At 41.7% G+C, this 24,675-nt stretch overlaps 1 protein-coding gene across 1 annotated transcript in view; it reads left to right on the top strand.

The window, feature by feature from the left end:
- The window catches only part of PLEKHG1 (pleckstrin homology and RhoGEF domain containing G1), a 239,394-nt gene extending 218,873 nt beyond the window's left edge, over positions 1 to 20,521 (top strand). Inside the window, exons 14-17 of the mRNA XM_061130489.1 lie at positions 1,336 to 1,374; positions 2,835 to 2,857; positions 9,611 to 11,231; positions 16,968 to 20,521. Of these exons, the coding sequence (XP_060986472.1) occupies positions 1,336 to 1,374; positions 2,835 to 2,857; positions 9,611 to 11,231; positions 16,968 to 18,031 (2,747 nt within the window). The 3' untranslated portion in view covers positions 18,032 to 20,521. The remainder of the gene's footprint in view (positions 1 to 1,335; positions 1,375 to 2,834; positions 2,858 to 9,610; positions 11,232 to 16,967) is intronic.
- Positions 20,522 to 24,675: the final 4,154 nt, after the last annotated feature.

A 24,675-nucleotide genomic window follows, 5' to 3' on the forward strand; every position in this document is an offset into this window, starting at 1 on the left:
AGACTTCTTGTGGTATCCCCTTAGCCCTCAGATTTCTCTTCATTTAAATCGGCATTTACTAAGTTCCTGATTTCCTACATTGTGCGAAGAAAATGTAAGAATAATGCCCATGATTTCTGCTTGCAAAGAGTTTGTAGCCTAGTGGGAGAGTCAAAAAACGTTGAACAAATAGCAGCTCATACAGTGGAGTTTGTGGAGGTTGAATGGAAGTTTTCAAAAGAGGAGCGACAGAGGGGTGAGCCCTCTAGGAAGGAGAGAAGACCATGCAGAGCGGAGGATCAGGACCCCGGGTAGAATCTGAAGAGCCAGATGGTGTGGGGACAGCATATGCAAAGGCCCTGGGGCTTGAGTCAGAGCACCTTAGATCAGACAGCTATTGCCAGTTGTTTGGCCTTGGCTGCAGCCTGGGCTGGAGGTGCAAGTGAGCAAGGTAAACGGAAAAAGATGTGGCTGGAGTTGCAAATCAGGGCCTGATTGTGGAAGGCCGAGTAGGTCAGGCAGAGGGTTTGAACTTGATCTTGCAAGTTATGGAAGGATTTTAAGCAATGAAATGTTTTCATTTTAAAAAGAGAATTCTGGGTTAATGCGGAAAATGAAGTAGGCAGGGACACTGGGCCAGAGGCTGTTCCTCTAGTCTGGACGAGAGATGCTAAAGGTTTGGAATAAGACAGTGATAACTGGGAAGGAACATCAATAGGATCCCACAGGACTGTGATGGATGAAAATGGGAAAGACTTAAAATGATGTCCTGGTCACTAGGGAAGATAACGTGAATGGCAACCAAGGTAAGAAATACAGATGGAGGAGCAGCTGTGGGGGAGACTGGTGAGCTGAGATTGGGATATGCTGAGTTTGCTGGGTCTGTGGTCATGCTGGGGACATGTCAGATGGACAGTTGGCATCTGAGGTTTGGCATAGGGCTCTGGCAGAAGGAGATTGAACATAATCCTCTTATAGGTGGTACTTAAAGCTGAGAACATTGTGCTTCTGTGGGTTGGGTTGGTTTTCTGTTAGGTGACTCCAGATTGCATAGCTTAGTGTTCATCCTATAGTTTTGACTGAGTGAATGTCATGCCAAGTATCTCTAAGCAATCAGGATTTAGGTGAATTTGGGTGGCAGAGGATGAGATGGGTAACTAGCATCTCTGACTCAATGGACATGAATTTGAGCTAGCTCCAGGAGATAACAGAGAACAGACGAACCTGGTGTGCTGCAGTCCACGGGGTCGCAAAGAGTTGGATACGACTTAGTGACTGAACAATAATAATTACTTATAAAGAAAAAAATCTTGATTTCGTTTCACAAATGATGCTGACCTTATTTTTTTCTCCCAGAACCTTCCTCAAGATCACATAAAGTTTTGAAGACCAGCGGTAAGTCCTAAATCACTTTTTTTTTCATTCCTGTTGATATCCACCAAGTCACACAATATACAGAAAAATCAACACCAGATGAATTACAGATTAGTAGGTTTGATTAATGTCTGTAAGTAATACTGTCCCATTATAAAATGTAAAGCTGAATGACATAAAATGTTTGTAGTATAGATAACAGTGGACATAAAAAGATTAATGCTTGTGAATATTGATGTAAGAAATCCCATTAATACAAAAGACAAAGGACTTCTATTCTGAAGGCAGATAATATAATCCGGCAGAAACACAAACTGCCAATAAAATTTACAAATGGTCACTCACATTAGTAATCAGAAAATCATACATATACATGAGATAAATAGAGGTGAGAAAGCTGTGGGCTTGGCCAAAAGAAGAGAAAAACAGGCACTCTGAAGCTATTGGTGTATAAATTTCTGCAGTGTTTTTGAAGCAAAATTTGTTAATGCCCACTTAAATTTTAAATGTGCATTTCCCTTGAACCAACAATTTCATTGTTTTCACTTGTATGTTTCACAATGTATACTTCCTGTATAGACATCCTCAGTGTGCACACATTTATGAGTATTTGTGTTCTTTTGTTTTTAACAGGATACCACATAATAAATATGCCCATCTAGTGAAAAATGATTTAAAAAGTTATAAATCCCAGAACACTACATGGAATATTCTGCAGCTGTTAAAAAGAATGAAGTACATATCTGTCTACTGATAGGCTTGTGCACATATATTTAGCAGGAAATGCAGTGTTGCATATTGCACCCTTATTATAGAAACAAAAAGACTGTGGGATGGGGGGTGGGGCGGGCACAGGACCTGGAAAGATGAACATCAAACTTCTTTAATTGGGGTTTCCTCTATGGGGTAGAATTTGTGGAGAGGGTTCAATCACTTTTTACTTTACATGCTTCTGTAGTTAACACATAAAGATGAGACAGACACGATCAGGGTATCGTAAGGGTATCTATGAGGATGCAGCCAGTAAGTCTCTCCCCACCATTCCTCTCGCACTGTCCTTAGCACAGACCCAAGGTGACCCTTTTGATCAATGATATACCTTTCTGTTACAACCGATAAAATGTTTAAAAATTAACAAGTATAATCTTATGTTTAAATGATTTTCATGGGAATTTTTTTCAGGTTATATATATTTTTAGGAAAAGCTTTTGAAACTTAATATGAATTAGTCCATTGCTCTCTCAGGGATTAAAGAAAGTACTTAACACTCAGATGTATGTGAAGTTGTTATAGTACATGATATGTAACTTGGGTAACTGAGTGGTATTTTCTGAAAATCAGGTCAAAAGAGCCTTGAGACTCTTGGGTTTCAGTGATTAACAATAAATTTAAAAGTTCTATACAATATGAGTGCTTAGCTATGTATGAGATACATTTTTAATCCTCAAACTTTAAAATGTTTTAAATCTTTTGTTTTTCAGAAACGGCACAAGACATCCAAAAGGTAAGTACTATTAGGTTCCTTATTTTGAAATGTTTACTTTAGGCAGCCTTTATACCTGCCTATCTTTTCCTTAAAAATCTAACCTCCAGTTTATCTTCCAAGTGTAAACAATTACTTTACATGTTGAAGTAGATTTAAGTTAGGACTCTTCCTTATCAACCCTCTCCCCACCTCCCCAGCCCCAGCTTCATCTTCTCAGAACCAAGGCAATGATTTCTTAATCTTTCTGCCCCACCTCTCTGCTCAGAAGCTGTAAAGATACCTTAGGGCGTAACACCAGCACAGGCTGTGGTCCACGCCACGTTGCCCTATGCCTGTGTGTATATAAGACCAAGGTTCTTGCATCCCAACTATTTGCTCTTTTTTCAAAGCATCAGCCTTCAGTCACAAAGATCCCCTTCTAAAAATACAGTCCTGCTGCTGGTATGAGCAGCGTGATCATATGTGGTATAATAAAACTTCACTATATCAAGTTTTGATTTTTCTTCCTCTAATGAAAGGTTAGGAGAAGGGGAAATAAAAATGTTATGTTTTATTGGAAGATGTATATTCACATTTATTACCTATGAACAATAAATATTGTATCCTGACCAGAGTGAACCATGCCAAAATGCCTACTGATAGATTGGCTTAACTAACAATTCTTAGAAAACCGATCTTGGCTTCTTGCTTTGTCTTCTGTAACGATGTGGCTGTGAAAATCTCCCCCATGACTTCACTTGCCCCTCTCCTTGGCACAGGGCCAGAGTGACCATGTTAATAAATGATGGATCTTTCAGTTAAGATGTCTAAACATTTAAAAATCGATAGTCTTAATCTTTAAATGGTTTCCTTAAAATTGGGGCAGATGGATTTTTTTTCAGGTAGTACATATTTCTGTTCGGAAACTTTTGAAAATTTACTAACATGAATTGATTCACTGTCCTGAAATATGACATAAGAGATTTTGATTTTTTTAAATGTACTTTGTTTTCATAAGCAAACACCAGAAGGTGGCTTTGCAAGGCAGCCAAACTATGATCACAGAGCAAGCCTGGCTTAGTACCAGGTGGGGGAATCGCTCTATTAGTCCTAGAGATACAATCTCAGGAGCTTCTTGGAAACTTTTCATGATAATGATCAAACCAAGTCTCCATGTGGGGACTAACTAAACCTTATGAAATCTGAAGATAAGAAAAATAAAGCACCAATGTGCTTTTTTTCTTAGTGGTAAAATTCCATCTCCTAACAAAAATGAATGTATACTAAATGCAGAAAGAGACTCAAGAGATAAAGAGATTAACATTTCTCCCAGAATATATACAGAATATGCATTCCAAAGCTCTGTGTGTGTGTGTAGAGAAGGAGAGAGATTTAGCTCACATGTAAACTGAGGATTAAAATATGGATACAAATCCATTTCTGCCATTTGTAAGCTGTGTGACTGTAGGCAAGTGGTTAAACCTTACCAAGACTTCGTTTCCTAACTTACAGAATTGTTATAAAGATCAAATGTCATATGTTTTTTAAATGTGCTTGGTACAGTACTTGGCCCAAATCAAGTGCCCCCAAAATTATGGCTGTTATCTTATTGCTAAATAGCTATAATGCCAAGAATGTAGAAAAATGGGGAGAGGGATGTTCCTCATGCAGGATCTACACTACATGTTATGTCAACTCCATATACTGATTCTTTCTTTTTTTGTGTGCTTTATTAACGAGTTGTTTATTTTTTTAATTTGATGCTTATAGGCATTTTTCTCATTCTCTGTCTTTTTAATTTTTATTGAAATATAGTTGATTTACAAAGTTTAGTTTCCAATGTAGAACAATGTGATTCAGTTATGCGTATATATGTATATATACATACTCTCCTTTTAATGTTTATTTTATATTGGAGAATAGTATATTAACAATGTTGTGTTAGTTTCAGGTATACAACAAAGTGATTCAGTTATATATTTACATGTATATATTCTTTTTCATATATATTCTTTTTATATTATCTTCCATTACAAGTTATAATAAGATATTGAGTATAGTTCCCTGTGCAATACAGTAGATCCTTGATGGTTGTCTATTTTCTATATGACAGTCTATATATTTTAATCCCAAACTACTAATTTATGCCTCCCCCTCTTCCTTTTTGGTAACCATAAGCTTGTTTTCTACGTCCGTGAGTCTATTTCAGTTTTGTAAATAAGTTCTTTAGTATCATTTTTTTAAGATTCCATTTGTAAGTGATATACAATATTTGCCTTTCTCTGATTATTTCTTAATCTAAAAGCTTCTTTCAGTCTCCTGATGATGTATTTGAAGTAAAATTTCACATTCCAACGTATTCCTTACTTCACTTCAAGTGTAGTTAGCTTGAAAATATACTTTGATATTAACCATTCAGGTTTCCTAATTTTTTTAAATGTCTGGAAATTTTTGTGGAATGAAAGATTTTAAGAAGGTATTACTTCTGGCTGTTCACAAAATTGTTTTGTTACAATTCCACAATATTTTGTCATGATTCAACTAACTAATACTAGCTTTTTTTTAATAAAATATAGTTACTGGGTGCCTATGATTATACCAGTGCAGTCTGAGTAAAAGGAGAGGAGAAAGAGATTAAAAGGCAAAGAAGAAAAAGAAAAGCCGTATATATAACACAATTTATGTATTTGTATATGTATACATATCCATATGTGTGTGTATTTGTTTATTCCTAGTCCTCAAGTGGCCACAGTTTTACTGTTTGAAAAAAAGTGAACAAAGGATTAAATTACTAATACGACTTTTTATTGTTGAATCTTTAATAGAAAAATAACATTCAGGATAAAATTTTATTCTTGCCCTCCCTGATAGACAGACAGGCAGGTCGGTAGGCAGACAGACATCTTAGTAGGTGGATATTCCAAGCTTCCATAAGCCTCTTATCCTTATCCATCAGAAGGCAGACAGAATGAAAACCACAATTACAGAAAATTAACGAAACTGATCACATGGACCACAGCCTTGTCTAACCCAATGAAACTATGAGCCGTGCCATGTAGGGCCACCCAAGATGGGACGGGTCGTGGTGGAAAGTTCTGATAAAACATGGTCCACTGGAGAAGGGAATGGAAAACCACACTAGTATTCTTGACTTGAGAACCCCATGAACAGTATGAAAAGGCAAAAAAATGGGACACTGAAAGATAAACTCCCCAGGTCTGTAGGTGCCCAATATGCTACTGGAGATCAGTGGAGAAATAACTCCAGAAAGAATGAAGAGATGGAGCCAAAGCAAAAACAACACACAGATTTGGCTCTTGCAGCCAAAGATGGAGAGGCTCCATACAGTCAGCAAAAACAAGACTGGGAGCTGACGGTGGCTCAGATCATGAACTCCTTATTGCCAAATTCAGACTTAAATTGAAGAAAGTAGGGAAAACCACTAGACCATTCAGGTATGACCTAAATCAAATCCCATACGATTATACAGTGGAAGTGACAAATAGATTCAAGGGATTAGATCTGATAGACAGAGTACCTGAAGAACTATGGATAGAGGTTTGTAACATTGTACAGGAGGCAGGGATCAAGACCATCTCAAGGAAAAGAAATGCAAAAAGACAAAATGGTTGTCTGAGGAGGCCTTACAAATAGTTGAGAAAAGAAGAGAAGCAAAAGGCAAAGGAGAAAAGGAAAGACATACCCATCTGAATGCAGAGTTCCAAAGAATAGCAAGGAGAGATAAGAAAGCCTTCCTCAGTGATCAATGCAAAGAAATAGAGAAAAACAGTAAAATGGGAAAGACCAGATATCTCTTCAAGAAAATTAGAGATACCAAGGGAACATTTCATGCAAAGATGGGCACAATAAAGGACAGAAATGGTATGAACCTAACAGAAGCCGAAGATATTAAGAAGAGGTGGCAAGAATACACAGAAGAACTATACAAAAAAGATCTTCATGACCCAGATAACCACGATGGTGTGATCACTCACCTAGAGCCAGACATCCTGGAGTGCAAAGTCAAGTGGACCTTAGGAAGCATCACTATAAACAAAGTTAGTCGAGGTGATGGAATTCCAGTTGAGCGATTTCAAATCCTAAAAGATGATGCTGTGAAAGTGCTGCACTCAATATGCCAGCAAATTTGGAAAACTCAGCAGTAGCCACAGGACTGGAAAACGTCAGTTTTCATTCCAATGCCAAAGAATTTTCAAACTACCACACAATTACATTCATCTCACATGCTAGCAAAGTGATGCTCAAAATTCTCTAAGCCAGGCTTCAACAGTACGTGAACCATGAACTTCTAGGTGTTCAAGCTGGATTTATCCCATCAGAGGAACCAGAGATGAAACTGCCAACATCCGCTGGATCACTGAAAAAGCAAGAGAGTTCCAAAAAGATATCTACTTCTGCTTTATTGACTATGCCAAAGTCTTTGACTGTGGATCACAACAAACTGTGGAAAATTCTTAAAGAGATGGGAATACCAGACCACTTGACCTGCCTTCTAAGAAATCTGTATGCAGGTCAAGAAGCAACAGTTAGAACTGGACGTTAAACAACAGACTGGTTCCAAATCAGGAAAGGAGTACATCAAGGCTATATACTGTCACCCTGATTATTTAACTTACATGCAGAGTACATCATGCGAAATACCAGGCTGGATGAAGCACAAGCTGGAATCAAGATTGCTGGGAGAAATATCAATAACCTCAGATACGCAGATGACACCACCCTTATGGCAGAAAGCAAAGAACTAAAGAGTCTCTTGATGAAAGTGAAAGAGGAGAGTGAAAAAGTTGGCTTAAAACTCAACATTCAGAAAACTAAGATCATGGCATCCAGTCCCATCACTTCATGGCAAATAGATGGGGAAACAATGGAAACACTGAGAGACTTCATTTTGGGGGGCTCCAAAATCACTGCAGATGGTGACTACAGCCATGAAATTAAAAGACACTTGCTCCTTGAAAGAAAAGCTATGACCAACCTGGACAGCATATTAAAAAGCAGAGGCATGACTTTGCCAACAAAGGTCCATCTAGTCAAAGCTATGATTTTTCCTATAGTCATGTATGGATGTGAGAGTTGGACTATAAAGAAAGCTGAGCGCCGAAGAATTGATGCTTTTGAACTGTGGTGTTGGAGAAGGCTCTTGAGAGTCCCTTGGACTGCAAGGAGATCCAACCAGTCCATCCTAAAGGAGATCAGTCCTGAATATTCATTGGAAGGACTGATGCTGAAGTTGAAACTCCCATACTTTGGCCACCTGATGCAAAGAACTGACTCATTGGAAAAGACCCTGATGCTGGGAAAGATTGAGGGCAGGAGGAGAAGGGGACGACAGAGGATGAGATGGTTGGATGGCATCACCGACTCAGTGGACATGAGTTTGAGTAAGCTCCAGGAGTTGGTGATGGACAGGGAGGTCTGGTGTGCTGCAGTCCATGGAGACACAGAGAGTCAGACACTACTAAGTGACTGAACTGAACTGAGCTGAATTCCAGGATAATAGGTATTGCAATTTCATTGATCAGTAATGAAAAGTTCTTGTTAATTTGACATTTCCAATAGGTTACACTAGTGTTTTGACCAGAAAATATGTCCCAGATACTAATTAGGTTGAACCTGTCTTAACACTTTCAACTCTTTGAAGCTAATCCCAATACCCACAGAGGGTATCAAAGGGCAGTCCACTTCCTGCCAGCACAGTTGAGCTCCATCAGGAAAGGTTCCAAGTTATAAGAGACCCATCGTTCTCTCTGATTAAAAGTCATTAGTGTCACTCGTATTTACTTCCTAACAGGCATCTAAATATTAATTAAATGTATTCTGAAAGAAAGTAAAAATTTCATTAGCTCAATAGTGGATTAATTTAACTTCCTGAAACAAAGGCTCTTTTTTCTAGAATCTATAAACCAAGATAGGGCAAGTCAGGGTCATGCAGGTTCAGAGATTTGAAAGAAACTCTCAGCAGGTATAGTGAGATCACTGACAGGGGTGTTTCTGGTACTCCAATCCCCAGGATGAGACAGCTAAGAATCAAGCCCCAAAAAAGAAACCAGATACCATGGCCCTTGACACCTATATATGTTCATTTGTATAATGTTGTTTTCCAAGAACATATCAAAACGATTTGAAGTATCTAACAGTTTTCTGCATTTAGCTGATTCCCTGCAGTGGGGTGAGGTGACCTGGGTTTGCATCCTAGTCTTTCCACTGATGAGGGATAGTTAAGTTACTGAACCCTAAGAGCCTAAATGTGCTTACTGTGAAAATGGTACATGCATGCCTGTTTGCTACCTTGCTTCAATTGTGTCCAACTCTTTGTGACCCTATAGACTGTAGCCCACCAGGCTCCTCTGTCCATGGGATTCTCCAGGCAAAAATACTGGAGTGGGTTGCCATGCCCTCCTCCAGAGAATCTTCCCAACCCAGGGATCGAACCTGCATTTCCTGCAACTCCTGCATTGCAGGCAGATTCTTTACCACTGAAACTGGTACAATCATATCCACTTCAAAGAGTGATTGTGAACATGCGGTTTGGAGAACGTCTTCAAATAGCCGAGCCTATTTCTCAGTAAACATCAGTTCCTGCCCTTTCTGCCCCTACTGTAAAATATCCAATGTGTTTTCAATGCAGTTAAAAATCAACCATATGTCCTGGTGATTTTCTTTAAGAATATCACGTGTAGGGGGGAAAGACAGTGTGTAAATACAGGAGAATATTCTGTATTACGTGACCTGTGGTGTGTGATTCAATCGGTATGTTTCTCTCCTCCTCAGGTTTCCAGAGAGGAAGGGTCTCCCCAGCTGACTTCAGCAGGGCCCTCTGCTGCCCAGCGGAGCAGTCAGCCAAGCAGTTCTACCATCCTGAACGTGCTGCGTGGGGGCGGGGCCGTCAGAAGCATCTGGACCGACCACCAGATCCGCCAAGCCCTGTTTCCCAGTCGAAGGTCGCAGGAGAACGAGGAAGATGAAGACGACTATCAGATGTTCCTGCCATCCTTCTCCTCCTCGGACCTGAACGCGGCCCAGCTGTGTGAAGATAGCACTTCCAGTCGACCTTGCAGCTGGCACATGGGACAGATCGAGTCCGCGGAGACCCCCAGCTCAGGCCACAGGGTGGTGCGGAGGGCCAGCAGTGCTGGCGAGAGCAACACGTGTCCCCCTGACATAAGAACTAGGGACAGTGGTGGCTCTCAGTACAACTCCCGGAGGGAACTGCAGGGTGACCCTAAGACAGAGGGGCGGGGCGGGACAACTCCCTACGGGTCCTCCATAGAGCTGACTATAGATGACATAGACCATGTCTATGACAACATAAGCTATGAGGACTTGAAACTGATGGTTGCTAAACGCGAAGACGCTGAAGTCACTCCCCACAAACCAGTCAGGGACTCTGTTCGCCCCAAGAGCACCCCCGAGCTGGCCTTCTCCAAGAGGCCAGCGGGACCCGAGGAGGAGAGCGCATTGCACCCCAGGAGAGATGGAGCTCCCCAGGCCGGGGAGGCCTGGAACCAAAGCGTGCAGGACCTCCAGGTGATGGAGGAGAACGTCTATGACACCATTGTGCTCCCAGAGGCGCCCTCCCGGGACTTCAAGTGTAGCAGCCCGAAGCGTCCTGCCAGGAGCACCTTCCTGGGCTTGGAGGCCGACTTGGGGTGCTGTGATAGCCTGCGGGCCTCTGCTTCCCAGGACAGCCTCCAGTTCAGCGAGGACGAGGCGCCCTACCCCCCAGGCCCCTCCGATAACGATTATCTGAGTTTGCTCTATAACTCCTTCGGCTGCAACTTGGCCCTAGCGGATCGGTCCATCTCCGATAAACTGTCTGAAGAAGTAGATGAAATCTGGAATGACTTGGAAAATTACATCAAGAAAAATGAAGTCAAAGCCAGAGACCGGCTCCTGGCCGCGTTTCCCGTTAGCAAAGATGACGTGCAGGACCGGCCGCTGGCAGGCAGCGCCCCGGAGCTGAGCGCGCGCTCCCCGCTCTCGCTGCCCGCGGGCCGGGCTCTCCTCGCATCGCCCGGAGACAGGCCCGGGCCGGCCCCCTGTGCCCTGGACCGCGCCCCGGCCCCTAGAGACAGCTCCTGCCTGAGTCTCCACCGGCTGTCGCTGGCCAGTGACCTACCACCCACGGAGAGTCCTTATGATGTGGCCGGCGGCAGCCTGTCCCCAGTAGACCTAGAGAACCCTGAGCCCGGGATGGACAATGTAGACAAGACCAGGAGCAGGGTTTTCCTGATGGCCAGGCAGTACAGTCAGAAGATCAAGAAGGCAAATCAGCTGCTAAAGGTGAAAAGCCCGGAGCTGGAACACACGCCCGGTAGCCAGCCGCAGAAGCCCGCACCCAAGGACCTGGCGGCCATCCTAGAAGAGAAGAGGCAGGGCGGGCCCGCCATCGGTAGGTCCCAAGCAGCCTTTCTCCTTCCGAGGACCGGCAGAGAGCCACGCTCAGGTTCTAAATGCCCCTAGCGCTGTAAGGATGCTGCCGCCCCAATGTGCAATCTCACAGCGAGACCACTAGCTCACTGACACGCAGGCAAAGCACCCACCCCATCACACCAGCGGGTCTGGAGGGTTTCCTGGTGTCTGTGGCATCATCACTCCAGATATACTGTTTGAAGCGGCTTTCTCTAATTCAATCTAAGGTTGAAAAATAGCCTTCAGTTTCACTGGTGGCATCTAGAGCTTCTTCCCTGTGCATCAATGTGTTAGAAGGAGTAGCTGGGTAGCAGAGTGAAGAGTTTAAGGTTTGGACACACATGGAATTAGGATTACTCTTTGCTCCAGAATCCCAAAAATAATGCCTACTCATCCTGACAAAGACAAAAAGGAGTCCTTTCTGCAGTTCTTTTAAACTGTTCATACTAACCCAGCGGTTTTCCATGTGTTGCTTTTTTCTTTTTTTAATAGCTTCTATAATCCATTTGATACAATGTCATTTGGTATTCTCAGGTATGCTTCCAAGGAATTTAATTCTTTTAGTCAAGCCTCCTTTTGGGGCAGAACTAAACCAGGATCACGGGTGTGATATTGGTACCATTAGGGTTAAAAGAATGAGATAATCATGTTTGACTTCTTCTCTATTATAAAGAAGTACAGGGATTTTCCTGGTGGTCCTGTGGTTAGGACTTAACACTTTTACCACAGGGTCCCAAGTTCAATCCCTGGTCAGGGAACTAAAATCCTGCATGCCTCAGGACATGGGAAAAAAATATACATATCCCCTGGCTAAATTACACAGGGTTCTCAGTGGAACCCGGGCATCTATATGAATAAAGCACAGGATTGTCATGGAAAGAAAAAAACCTGAGGGTGCTGTGACCTGAGGAGTTTTTCACCTCCAGATTCAGAGAGATTTCTGTGATTAGGCTCAGGAATCTGAGTTTTGTAAACTATAGACTTTCCATCCTATCCTATTTAAGGAATCCCTGCCCTAGATCTTCTGACTAAGAACTGCCTCTGTATCAAATGAGAGGAGACAATTCTCCAGTTAGAAGTAAAAACCAGATGGCTCACTATCTGGGCATGTCTTGTTCATTAGCTTGATGGCAACATGGCTCATCTGGCCAGCTTGATGCCGCTGACTTCCTGTCTTTGGGACTGCTTTCTTAGGTGGGAATCAGAGAATAAGAAGCAGGTATCCGAGTCCTAAGTGAACTCAGCAAGCTGCTTGACCAGAATCTGTAAGAAAAAAAAAAAAATTTAAGTTTGGGAATGTTTAAGAATTATCATACAGTAAGATTTCTTAACATTTAGGGATGTTAAGCCCTGGACATGTTACCTGGAGGATTTTACAGACTCTTTGACTTGTTCTTCTTTTTAAGTAAAATAAAGGTTATAAGTGATCTTTATACAAATATGATAAAGGCTGGATCGCATATATCTTTCTCTTTGCAGTAACATGCTTGAATTAATTCGTGTCCCTTTTCCAACGCTAGTGTTGCTAAACTGGTTTGTTGTTACACGTAGAACAAGTGACTGAATTTCAGCTGCAGGCAGACTGTTTTAGAGCGTAAGTGGTGTATTGGCAACGCAACCACTGACACTGTGGTTGCCCAGGCTAGGGCACTTCAGAATGAGAGCAAATACAATAGTGAGGTTTCCCTTGGATTGATTAGGCCAGCACATTGTCATTTAAAAAGAGGTAATTGCCTGAGGCACGTTGTTTGGAATGTGGACCATCTATTAACATACAAAGTTCTAACCCTGCGAGAAGCAAGGTCTTCAATACTGAATCTTTGAGGGTTCAATGACAACTTTGAATAGTCCTTTTTACCCACCTTTTAAATATTAAGTAGATTTCCCTTTGGGGTTTTCTTTTGCCTTTTCCCCCACTTTTGGTTTGTTCTTTTTGTTTTGCCTACTGGTGTCTTCCTGGGCTCCTGTAGGATCTTTTTGTTTTTCAGCTCTGTGTCTGGGCCCTTTCTCCACACGGTGGGCTGCCATGAACGTTCTGACAAAGAGATCTCTCCAGAGTCACCTTCTGAGAGGGGTGTCTCCCCCTGCTGGCTGGCGGGAGTATGTTCCTAGGGCCCGCCTCCTCTCAGACCTGAGGACTCTTCCACCTGGGTGGATGGAGACCACTTCCTGTGCCCACCAGGCTTTCAATCAGTTGACATGATGACTCCTTTTCTCTCTCTTGTTTATCTGGGCACAGGACATCGTAATCGAATGGACCGATTCTCCAGACTTCTCCGTATGGGCCTTGCCACTTTGCCAGGAGCTTGCTCTCGGTGTTGTGCGGAAGGAAGAACGCCCTATTCACCTGCTGAAACTCTCCAGCACCTTTATTGAACTCTCTAGCCGGGGTCTACAGGCCCCGGGCCGGGCCACACTTCCGCCTATAAGTCACCCAACCAGGTCTAGTCCTTCCCACCTTTTGGAGCATGTTGTAGCATGCTGGCCATCTTGTCCCATCAGGCCTTCCTCCTGACAGTCTTAGAGACCAAAGAAGCTTTGGGTTCCCTCCCGACCCCCCACACACACTTTTTTTTTTTTTTTTTTGGTGATATTTTACATGGGAGAAGACTCCATACAGGCTTGAGGAATTTTCCTCCTTGTTTAAAGTAAGAAAGGCAAAATAACATTTTGTTCTCTACACCCAACCAACATTAGAAGCATCAATTTTAATCCTGTCTTGAAAATAATCTATTTCATACTTCTGTCAATAAGAATCACTTCAAATTTTTGTCTGGAATGACAAGAATTTTCCCTTCTAAACTTACAAAAGAGAAATAAACTAGAGTTAGCCCCTGGGGTTGTAGAATAATAATAATAATAATGTATTTGGTCTATAAGGACTGGTAATGCCAGAACTAAGAATGAGGGAGAATTTTGATCCTGCTGACTTCTACTAAGTTTTCTAGGCTAGAGGTGTCATCTTGAGCTGGCTATTTCTTATATGTCTGACTAAGGGAATCTATTTCATGACAGCCTATTGCTCTGAAAGCTTGTCTCATGTTTTTGTTAGCATCAGGCAAGTTACAGACTCTCTTAGAATGTCAAGCTGAGATCAGAAAGACACACAGATAGGCACAGAATATTGTCTACTTGTGAGATAGCTTTTTGTTCCAAATTTATAAATGGTCAGCTTTCTATTATCTGAAGATAAACTGTGCCCATTATGAATTGTATAAAATATATGTGTTTACATAGCATTTTACTACATTTCTGTCTTTCTGATTCTCCTTTTCCTGCTATGCCCGAATTCTTGGCTGCCTTTCCAGCCTTACTCGTATAGTCTTAAGGAAGGCACCTTTATTTTTAACATACTTAGAATGAACGGAGGCTGTCCAACAATTATCTGAGTAATTAAGTAGTTCTTGAGACCAATTTCTATCCAGAACTGTACTTGAATTTCTGTGGGGACTGTTTTGTGGGGGAGTAGATGGAATAATAAACCAGCTTAGATAAAACAACTAGCAACACAAGATTGTGTGCATAAATGCATATATACATACAAAAGCAACAGCTAAATATTATGCTGCATACAAGTATATAAGACTTCAGAGAAATCAGTTAGGGATTTATAGAAGTGATAAGGCTTATAGAGGGTCTTGGGAGGTAAATAGGGCTTGATTAAGCAAAGGAAGAAGAAAGTGTGATAAAGAAGAAAAAAGCATAAGAAATACTGTGACTATTTTGAATAATACATAGTTTGAGATTTATCTGGGCCACCATGTTCTAAAAATCAAGAGCTAACTGTTCTTATAAGACTTTAGAGTTAAATTTTGGTGCTGCAGTAGTTTAACTGAATTTTTAAAATTAGCCCTCACTGCTCTTTCCCAAATTGTCATTTTCTTGGAAGCTTGTGAAAGTACAGAGCCTTCCTGATTCAGCAGTAGGATCAGGCTCAGAGCCATGGTGTAGGTGAGAAAGGCTTGGAAAGAACCGTCTTGACTTTCAGGTGGGACTGCTGACCAAAGCCAGGCCTAAAGCTCCAGCTGACATTGGTTGGGTTTCATAGTTCACTACACGTTGTATATTTCGGGATGGCTAAGTCCATGTAGGTTTTCAGTCTCTTAAGGGGTTACCAAATTTTAATTGGTATCAAGAGTCTTTACTATGCTCTTTAAGGAGTAATGGAGTAATAGTTCAAGTTTTTGTTACTAGTTTAAGCTAATAATCTCTGTCCTTCAAAGGGATTTGGACTCAAAAGCCTAAAGGATCTGAATGAATGCAGGGTCTAAAATGAGAAGATAAACACTATTTATCCTGATTCTGGGGACTAAGGGGCAAGTAATTTTGAGGAAGTTGCAGTTAAAGGGCACACAGAATATCAGCACGTTGTTTTCTGTCCTCACAGAAGACAAATTTGAAAGAAATGGCAGGAACTCAACTAAATATTTAGTTTAACTTCAAGGAATGATTTACTAGAAATAGCTTAAGTAGGAGATATGATGTCACTTGCTGGTCATTATATACAGGATAGACAGCTTCCTTTCGTAGAGACTTTCTAGATGTGGTCTGAGTGATTTATAGGATTCTTGGGATTCTTTGATTCTGCAGTGGTCATATGGGTACCTGGACGGGGGAAGACAACTTTTGAAATTGACATCTCTGGGCTCTCTCTTCTAAATCATTCCTGGCCCAGGAGAATTCTCTATCTTGGTTTTGTTAATGTCTTTAGAAATGTCTGTACTCTGGGACTTCCCTCGTGGCCCAGTGGTTAAGACTCTGTGCTTCTACTTCAGGGAACAGGGGTTCGGTCCCCAGGCTAGGGAACTAAGATCCCATGGACCCCCTGGCAGAGCCAAAAAGCAAAAATTAATAAAATGGAAATGTCTGCACTCAGAAGTGGAGCAGAGAGGATAGTGTCCTCACAGCTTAATCTGAAATGGCAATAGCTTTCATGGAAATAGTGGTAAAATCCTGTCCTGTAACCAGTACTAGAGAGCATTAGATTATCAATTATATGCACAGGATGATTCATTCTTAATGTCTTGAAAGCCAAGAGATTAAGACTTGGAAGACTTGTCTTGGAACACTTCAGTGGCTTGCTTCTTGGTGATAGGAAAAGAGATGTGGGCCAGCCGGTATGTGTGGTCTTGAAGTCCTGGAAGTGAGGACCTCCTGTCAACATCCCCAGACAGTGGCAGTGGGGGGCTGCCTGGAACAGAAAGTGTAGGAACAGCTGCTAGGAGCAGACTTTTCTGGGAGTAGTTGTCTGAGAGCAGCCAAGCCTAGTGAGGCAGGGTTAGTAGCCATTGCACGGTGGATGTGCTTCTTTTAATGACTACTTGAGTTATTTTTTGTTGACCAGGGTTTAAGTGCTGACTTTCTTATTTTTATGATGCCTGTTTTTAGCACTGACACTATTCCATGCTTGTAAAGAACACTAGAAATTTTCATTATAAACAGGGAACCCTTGTAGACCTGCTGTTGAAATAAAAGAATCCAGAATTAGGTCAAATTAAATGAAGTTTTAGGTGGCTTTTTTTTTTTATTAAACTGTGTTAGTTTAACTAATTAAATTTGTGTTGCTTGGCATTTGATGATTTCTGATCCTCAAACTTTAAAGTCCTGTCTACTGTTTAAATATTTTAAATATGTTATTAGAACGTTCTTAGTTTTTAAATCTTCACATGCAGAAATGATTCTGTGTATATTTATTGTTTTAATACTTGCCTTCCAGGTGCCAGGATTGCTGAGTATTCCCAACTGTATGACCAGATTGTGTTCAGAGAGACCCCCTTTAAGACTCAGAAGGATGGCTGGGCCAGCCCTCAAGACCCCTCCAACCTCAGTTCTGCATCGCCTTCCCACGCCCAGCAGGGTAGCGAGGACTGGCTTTTGCATTCAACCTATAGTAACGGAGAGTTAGCTGACTTCTGTCCCTGGCCAGAGCAGGACTTAAAGTCAAAATATCCCACGTTAGAGATCAAAGCAAGAAGTACCCCAAGACAATTGTCCGCAGCTTGCTCCGTGCCTTCTCTTCAAACCTCCGACCCCCTGCTGGGCTCCGTGCAGAGACACAGCGTGGTGGTCAGCCAGCCAAACAAAGAGAACTCCTGCCAGGCCCATCTTTACAACTCTCTGGGTCGGAAAGGAATCAGTGCTAAATCTCAGCCTTATAACAGGTCCCAGTCATCTTCCTCCATCCTGATAAACAAGTCTGCAGACTCCATCAACTACCCTAGTGAAGTGGCAAAGAAGCAGCCTCTGTCTTTACGCAGAACTTCAAGGTGGGAGAGTCACCAGGATTTGCTGCCAAGTATTGCTGACTCAGGTCAACAGGGCCTTGAAAAACGCTCAGATCTCACACTCCAGGACTCGCAGAAAGTTTTGGTAGTGAATAGAAATTTACCTGTAAGTGCTCAAATAGCTACCCAGAACTATTTTTCCAATTTCAAAGAGACTGAAGGAGACGAAGATGACTATGTGGAGATCAAGTCAGAAGAAGATGAGTCAGAGTTAGAACTGTCTCACAGTCGGAGGAGGAAATCTGACCCAAAGATTACAAATGCTGACTTTGCTGATAATGTCTGCAGCCACACGACTTCTTACTCTTTGACTAGTCCATGCACTCCAAAAAAGCCAGGAAGTGGCAAACTTGGGATTTCACCGTATCTGACGCCATACAATGATCCGGACAAACTAAATGACTATCTCTGGAAAGGGCCATCTCCCAATCAGCAAAATATTGTCCAGTCTCTAAGGGAAAAATTCCAGTGTCTTAGTTCAAGCAGCTTTGCCTAAAGGTTCTTAAGAGTAGCTGTCTCAATTAACTTCTTACTGTGCTCATGAATTACAGATTCTGAGAGGTGTTTTGTATGCACCAGATTAAAACAACTTTGTAATAACCAGAGATGTGAAATACACTTTCTTTAATAGCACAATTTTTTGAAACGGCTGGCGATCAGCCAGGATTGTACTGTAGCAAATGTCAGCATGTAACACTGTTTACTAATGCTGATGGTCTTCATGTTTAATGTAAGTCAATCTTCCTTGAAAATTTTTAGACTTTTTTTTTTTAACATGATGGCCATGGTATTTTTTTCCCCTCTCCTGACAATTAGTACTCAGACTTTAAGAAATGCAATAATCCTCTCCTATTATCTGGAAGCCACTAGTTAGTATTATCCTAGGACTCAGAGGCGACAAGGAAGAAAAAAGAAAGGAAACTAAAGCTGTTTAAAGGATTATGCTTGCTTACCTGTGACATTTCTGTTAAATTCATGACAAGACCCTAGAAAACCTCAAATGAGGGATCTCTAATCAGAATATTGTGTAGCTACCCATTTTAGGGTTTCTATGCTGACTTCCTTACATCAGTTCATTATATTGCAGAAAGTGTGTAATTATTGGAAATTAGAATGTAATATGACCAATCTTCTATAAGCAAAAATTCTTATCTGTATTCCTGAACAAAGCCTGAAGAATGTGCTGCTCATCATGTATTTTATGTTCCATGGGGTTAAATGAATGATTCCCTTAATGGTTTAAAACCAAGTGCAAGAAAATGCAAATCGACTTATTCGAAAAGATGGCTTGACATCTGGGTACAACTTGACTATCTCATCATGTGACAGTTGGGGGTAGGGAGCAGATAGAAACCTCCACTACTTTTTATGCCTGTTTTTAGTCAACACGAAGTAAACCATAAGCTAAAACAATGTTCTTTAAACCTAGCCTTCCCAGAGCAGTTGTGCAGATGTCCTTTCCTGAGTTTTGTGCTCATCCCGATGACCTGAACCCAGCCTTGAGGATTTTATCGATGGCAATGACATTTATTTTCTAATCCAAACATAATATGGCAATCTTTTTTCATTGTTTGGGGGCATACAGAAGAGCAAAATCTTTGGTCACTAAGTTCTGAGTAGTCATATCTTACTTTCATGTTGTAATTGTGGTCTTTAAATAGCAGTTCATTGTGATATTATGTACTGATAGAATTCTTTACGGAAGGGAACAGAAAAACAAAAGTAAGACCTTGTGAGTGAAACACAAAATTAAAGAAGCTGAAGAGAAAAATGAGGGCAGATTTATTGCTGCTTTCTAAAAATATTTTATTGAAGACTCCAGTCAATGAAAAAAGAATCTTTTCTCAAACAGTGGCCTTTGCATTCTTATTTTAGCTACATTCTGTGTCCCTTCCCCACCCTCTCAGTTTTCATCTTAAAAGATATAATAATCTGTATCGGGAAATGGGATCTGGGCTTTTCATTTAAAGATAAGTAATGATGTTGATTTGAATCAGTAATTTGAGTCATCTTAGCATAATTCTTTTTTTCTCTTTAAGTGCTATGCCTCTTGTACTTAATAACGTAAAATGTGACCATCCTTATCTTATACACAGGTACCTAACGCATTCCTTTTCTAACTAACAAAAAAATAACCCATCTCTTCTTTTTCTATACCGTACTTTCTTCTCGTAGCTTATAAAACAAAGTCCATATTGACGAACAGTTTTCTGGAAACATTCCTCTTTTCATTGCCTTTCTTTAAACATAACATGAGTTTTCAAGGTGAAGCAGTACAGAAAAGAGAAGCATAGTAACAGAGTGTGGATTCTCAGACTTGCTAGAGATATTGGTAAGTGTGTTTACAAAGCAAAGTTACCTGACTTTCTTGTCCCAGGAACACGATTTCCCAGTTCTGCTTTTTAGTTTGTAAGACCCAAATTCTGTATTATCCATATCTGGTGTCTTACTCTCAGAAATTATTAATTCTCCACACCAGTCCTGTTGCACGACTTTGATATTACTTATAGGAATACACCCTGCTTCACGAAGGCTGCTGTCTTACTGTATAAAATGTCTGTATGGTTGTCTTTAGGTTCTAGGACAAATCTGTAGTTCTGAACACCCATTCTGTCAGCCAGGATGCAGATTTTGAGATCTGTGTGTACACATATCATCAGGTTCATATTTTCCCTCAGAGTTATCCATTGAGTGCTCTTGTTTAAAATAGTTTCAAATAAATAAAATAGTTTCTTTGGGAGGTGGGGTAGGGATGTATATAATTGCAGGGAAAGAGTTATATGTACTTAAGTGTATGTCAAGTTCTTATTAGGTCTCTGTACTGAAGATTTAATTGTTTTTATAAGTTCACTTTTCACCTACTCTGTTCTTTGTGCAAAAGAAAAAAACAAAAACAAAAAAACCCACGCATCTTGGAAAACAGTTTAAATACTGTATATAAGATAATGAAAGTTAGTAATGCTCATTATTTAATAAAGTTTGTAAAGTACAAAGTAAAATATAGTGTGAATTAGTGTGTTGATTCTTGAAACATCAAGATTTGTCTGACTGATACTACTATACTACTTTGCCTCGTCTTAGGTACTGTGTAGAAAATAATTCAGGGTGGAATTCCCTGGTGAATCAGTGGCTAGGACTCCATGCTTCTCCTGCACGTGGGGCACAGATCTGATCCCTGGTCAGAGAAAGAAGATCCCACATGCCTCTTGGTGTAGCCAAAAAAGAGAGAGAGAAAAGAAAAGAAGTGTTATAATTATAGAGCAGCAGCCTGTGACAGACCATTTTCTGCATCTCTTGATTACTTTTCAAATATTAAATTTAGCCTGAGATTAGCATACCTTTCTCTGAAATTCCCTTTAGGCTAAGTGCCTTTCCTGATGACTGGCTGTCATGGTGAGAGAAGATCCTAGAACAGCCTAGCAGGCAGCGGTGGGGTTGAAGGCAGGTGAGATAGAGGAGATGGGCCCAGAATGCTGAGATATTTTTGGTGCCAACAGGCAAACTTGCCTACTTTATTTACTCCGGTGATGCAAGCCCATGGGCAAAGCCCACTTTATGTATCTGTGATAAACAACAAAGCTTGATTTTCCTGACCATGGCTTATTCACAATGCGTCATACAATAGGAAAGGAAGAGAAGCAAGCAGTTTCACTTCATTATCTCTAAAACCATGTTTATTCAGCTCAAATGTAAGAGAACAGGGTGAGGAGAACAAGTAAATCATCCACTCTATGGGGCGAACACAAGCCTTCAGGCATCTTACCGTTTGTATGACAAGGTGTGCATGCGTGTTAAGTCATTGGCAGCTGGATTCTTTACTACTAGCACCACCTGGGAAGCCCCATGGCAAGGTATGGCTGTCCATATAAGCATCCCAAGACTACATGGGTAAGCAGATTCCTTCTTGTATGTACTAGTGAAATCAGAGGCTCTAAACTGGTGACCCGGAGTCTGAATCTGGTTTTCACAATTTTAAAAAGTTTTAACATAAAAATCCAAATTTTCACCTTCTTTGAAAAAAAAATAATTAGATCTAGTCTCTTTGGGCCTGGATTCTGATGAAGTGACTCAGATCTGAGGATGGAATTTAAAGGTGAGTATCATCCTAAAAGGTGGCGATGTAATCAGATAAGGTAGTGTGTCCCCAGAGAAAGAGAAACAGGTGTGGCTTTCTTGATATGAGAGAAGCCATTTTTGGCCTAAGCCATTTTGGGATCTAAGCCCGGCCAAAACGCTTGCCCTTGAACAGGTCTCAGTAATTAATGCTCCCCAGGGAACAAAAGTGGGGCTTTCTAGGTGGCACAGTGGTAAAGAATCTGCCCGCCAATGCAGAAGACAGAAAAGACTCTAGTTCGACCCCTGGGTTGAAAAGAACCCCTGGAGTAGGAAATGGCAGCCTACTGCAGTATTTTTGCCCGGAGAATCCCATGGACAGAGGAGCCTGGAGGGCTAAAGTCCATGGGTCACAAAGTCAGACACGACTGAGCACACACACGACAACAGGGAGCAAAAGTACAGATCGTTATTAGACAAGAGAAGTAACACTATCAAAGGTAGTATGTGAGTTGTGTAAGGACTGCCAGCTCTCTTTCCACGGTAAAGATCAGCCTGAAGTGCTCAACCACCGGAGCAGATCAACCAGAACATAAGGGATGATGATGTTGACCTAACTTCTTATCTGGTTGTCTTGCCAGTCTTCCCCATTTTCAGACGTGTTTATCTCTATCCTCCTAAGTCTTAGCCAGCATAATATTTCTAAACACAGACAGAATCAAATCTTGCACAAAGGTCCCCAAATGTGTCTGCCTTAGTAGGAGCTGCTTCTTTTGCATGCATGGCCTTCCCACTACCATTCAGGACAGAACCTGCCCAGTCCTTAACATTCAGCTCAAAAACCACTATTAAGAACTGTGGAGGGTCTGGGATTTTACTAACATGTTAGTTACACTAATTGCACTAACAAGTTAGCCTGCCTCTGCATCAGAGGTCATGACCACTTTCAACAGGACAGGCAGCAAGAGCTTCTCATTTGCATTGGTTTCCCTTCCTTTTCCAAGGCCCACAGAGGCCTGCAGAGAAGCTACACTCTGCCCAGATATGCACAGTGGGGTGGTTTTGTTAGGTAGTTAGACATTAACAACAAGGAGGTAACAGAGGCAAAAAAGAAAAGCAAGAGGGGAATAAGCAAGCTAAGCCCCAGCAATCTGGGGACCCTCCCCTGACAGTAGCAGCGAAGAGGTGTTGGTGGCTAAAGACGGGAGGCAAGCAGTCCAGCTAGTCCCCACCCTGGGGACACTCCCCTGTCCTCACCCAGAACAAAGGAAACTGTGATCAGATGGTGGGCAATTTATCCTGATAGAGGGAGCCAAGTAACAGGAGAGAACATCCCTGGGCTACACATGCTGTGTGTGTGTGTGTGTGTGTGTGTGTGTGCACGCTCAGTCATGTCTAACTCTTTGCAACCCCATGGACTGTAGCCTGCCAGGCACCTCAGTCCATGGGATTTTCCGGGCAAGAACACTGGAGCGGGTTGCCATTTCCTACTCCAGGGGAATCTTCCAAATTCAGGAATCGAACTTGCGCCTCTTGTGTCTCCTGCATTGGAAGGAGGATTCTTTAGCATTGCGCTACCTGGGAAGCCCCATATACACTCTGGATCCAACCCAGGTCCCCCGCATTGCAAGGGGATTCTTTTACCAGGTGAGCCACAAGGGAAGTCTCATATAAACTCTAGTAAACACAAATTCATTACACTAACATAATAATCTACATGTGGTTTTGCCCTCCCTTAGGTGGGTTTCTCTTAGTGAATCAAGAGTAGGGGCATATGCAGTAATGAACTTGTTACAGAACTTGGGACAGTCAATCAAACAAAAATAATCACCCAGGACAACACCCCAGCTCTTGCCCCTGTCACTCACCCATAAGTGCATTCCGCCTCCCGGCAGAATAACTCCTTATAAACACACTTAAACCTATATGGGAAGGCTGGTTTCACTTAGCAGAAACAGTCAGCTCTCCCTCTGAGAGTGTTATCTATGCTTTAATAAACTTTGCTTTGTGCTGAAGAATGAAGTGGTAGTTTGCAAATTTTTGTTTGCTGTCTTTAGGACTGAGATAGTTGCTCTGGGTCTCCCGTTGACTTCCTTGGTTAAAGCTCTCCGACCCAATGCATGCCTACCTGGTAATATCTCCACAGCTGAGGAATACTGGATTTAAGGAATCCTTTATCTTAAAGAGTTACTGGCCAATTTGTCCAAACTTTGACCATGTTGGGAGGCATTATCTTAACTCTGTAGACAGCAAACATATCTGCCTTCTGCCCTGGACGGAGACACTCTTTTCCAAGGTTGTTTGCTATACAAATATCCTTGCCAGGTAGCCTACAACAAGACTGACATAAGACAGACAGAGACGCAAAATGCAGGAGACCTATAGAGAGTGTCTCAGAGCAATCATATCGTTACCCCAAAATTGGGTTTGCCTCTTGGTGGGTGTAAAGCCCAAAGACACAACCAGGCCAAAAATGGGGAGAAGGATTTACTACTTGCAGCAAGTAAGAACACTGGAGATGTTTCCCAAAGCAGTGTCTCCCCAACAGCAAAGTTGGGGAAGATTTTAAGGTAAGGGTACATGCCTATTTATGAACGGGTTTGGGCAGAATTCAGCATAAAATTTGGGTAAATGTTGACACAGTCCAAGCTTTAGTTGACTGAAGTCGGAAAAGGTTAACATCATCATCCTTTAGGTTCCAGTTGATCTGATGGAAGTTTCTGATGACTCTCCAGGTCTGGAAAGGTGCCTCTTCTTAATGCTTATAGCACTAAACCTTCATGCTTTATAGCTTCCCATTAACATGCCCGTTTTTTTGTGCCAGTTATGCACAGTAAACTGACACCTAAGCCTCTGTCTTATTAAGTGTTGATTTCTTCCCTCTGGGATAGAGGCTGGTATAGGAATATTTGCTCTAGGAATACTGGATTTAGGAATCCTTTATCTTAAAGACGGAGAAGGCAATGGCACCCCACTCCAGGACTCTTGCCTGGAAAAGCCCATGGACGGAGGAGCCTGGTAGGCTGCAGTCCATGGGGTCACGAAGAGTCAGGCATGACTGAGCGACTTCACTTTCACTTTTCACTT

The sequence above is a fragment of the Dama dama genome, chromosome 26 (assembly GCF_033118175.1).
Source record: "Dama dama isolate Ldn47 chromosome 26, ASM3311817v1, whole genome shotgun sequence".
Classification (NCBI taxonomy): domain Eukaryota; kingdom Metazoa; phylum Chordata; class Mammalia; order Artiodactyla; family Cervidae; genus Dama; species Dama dama.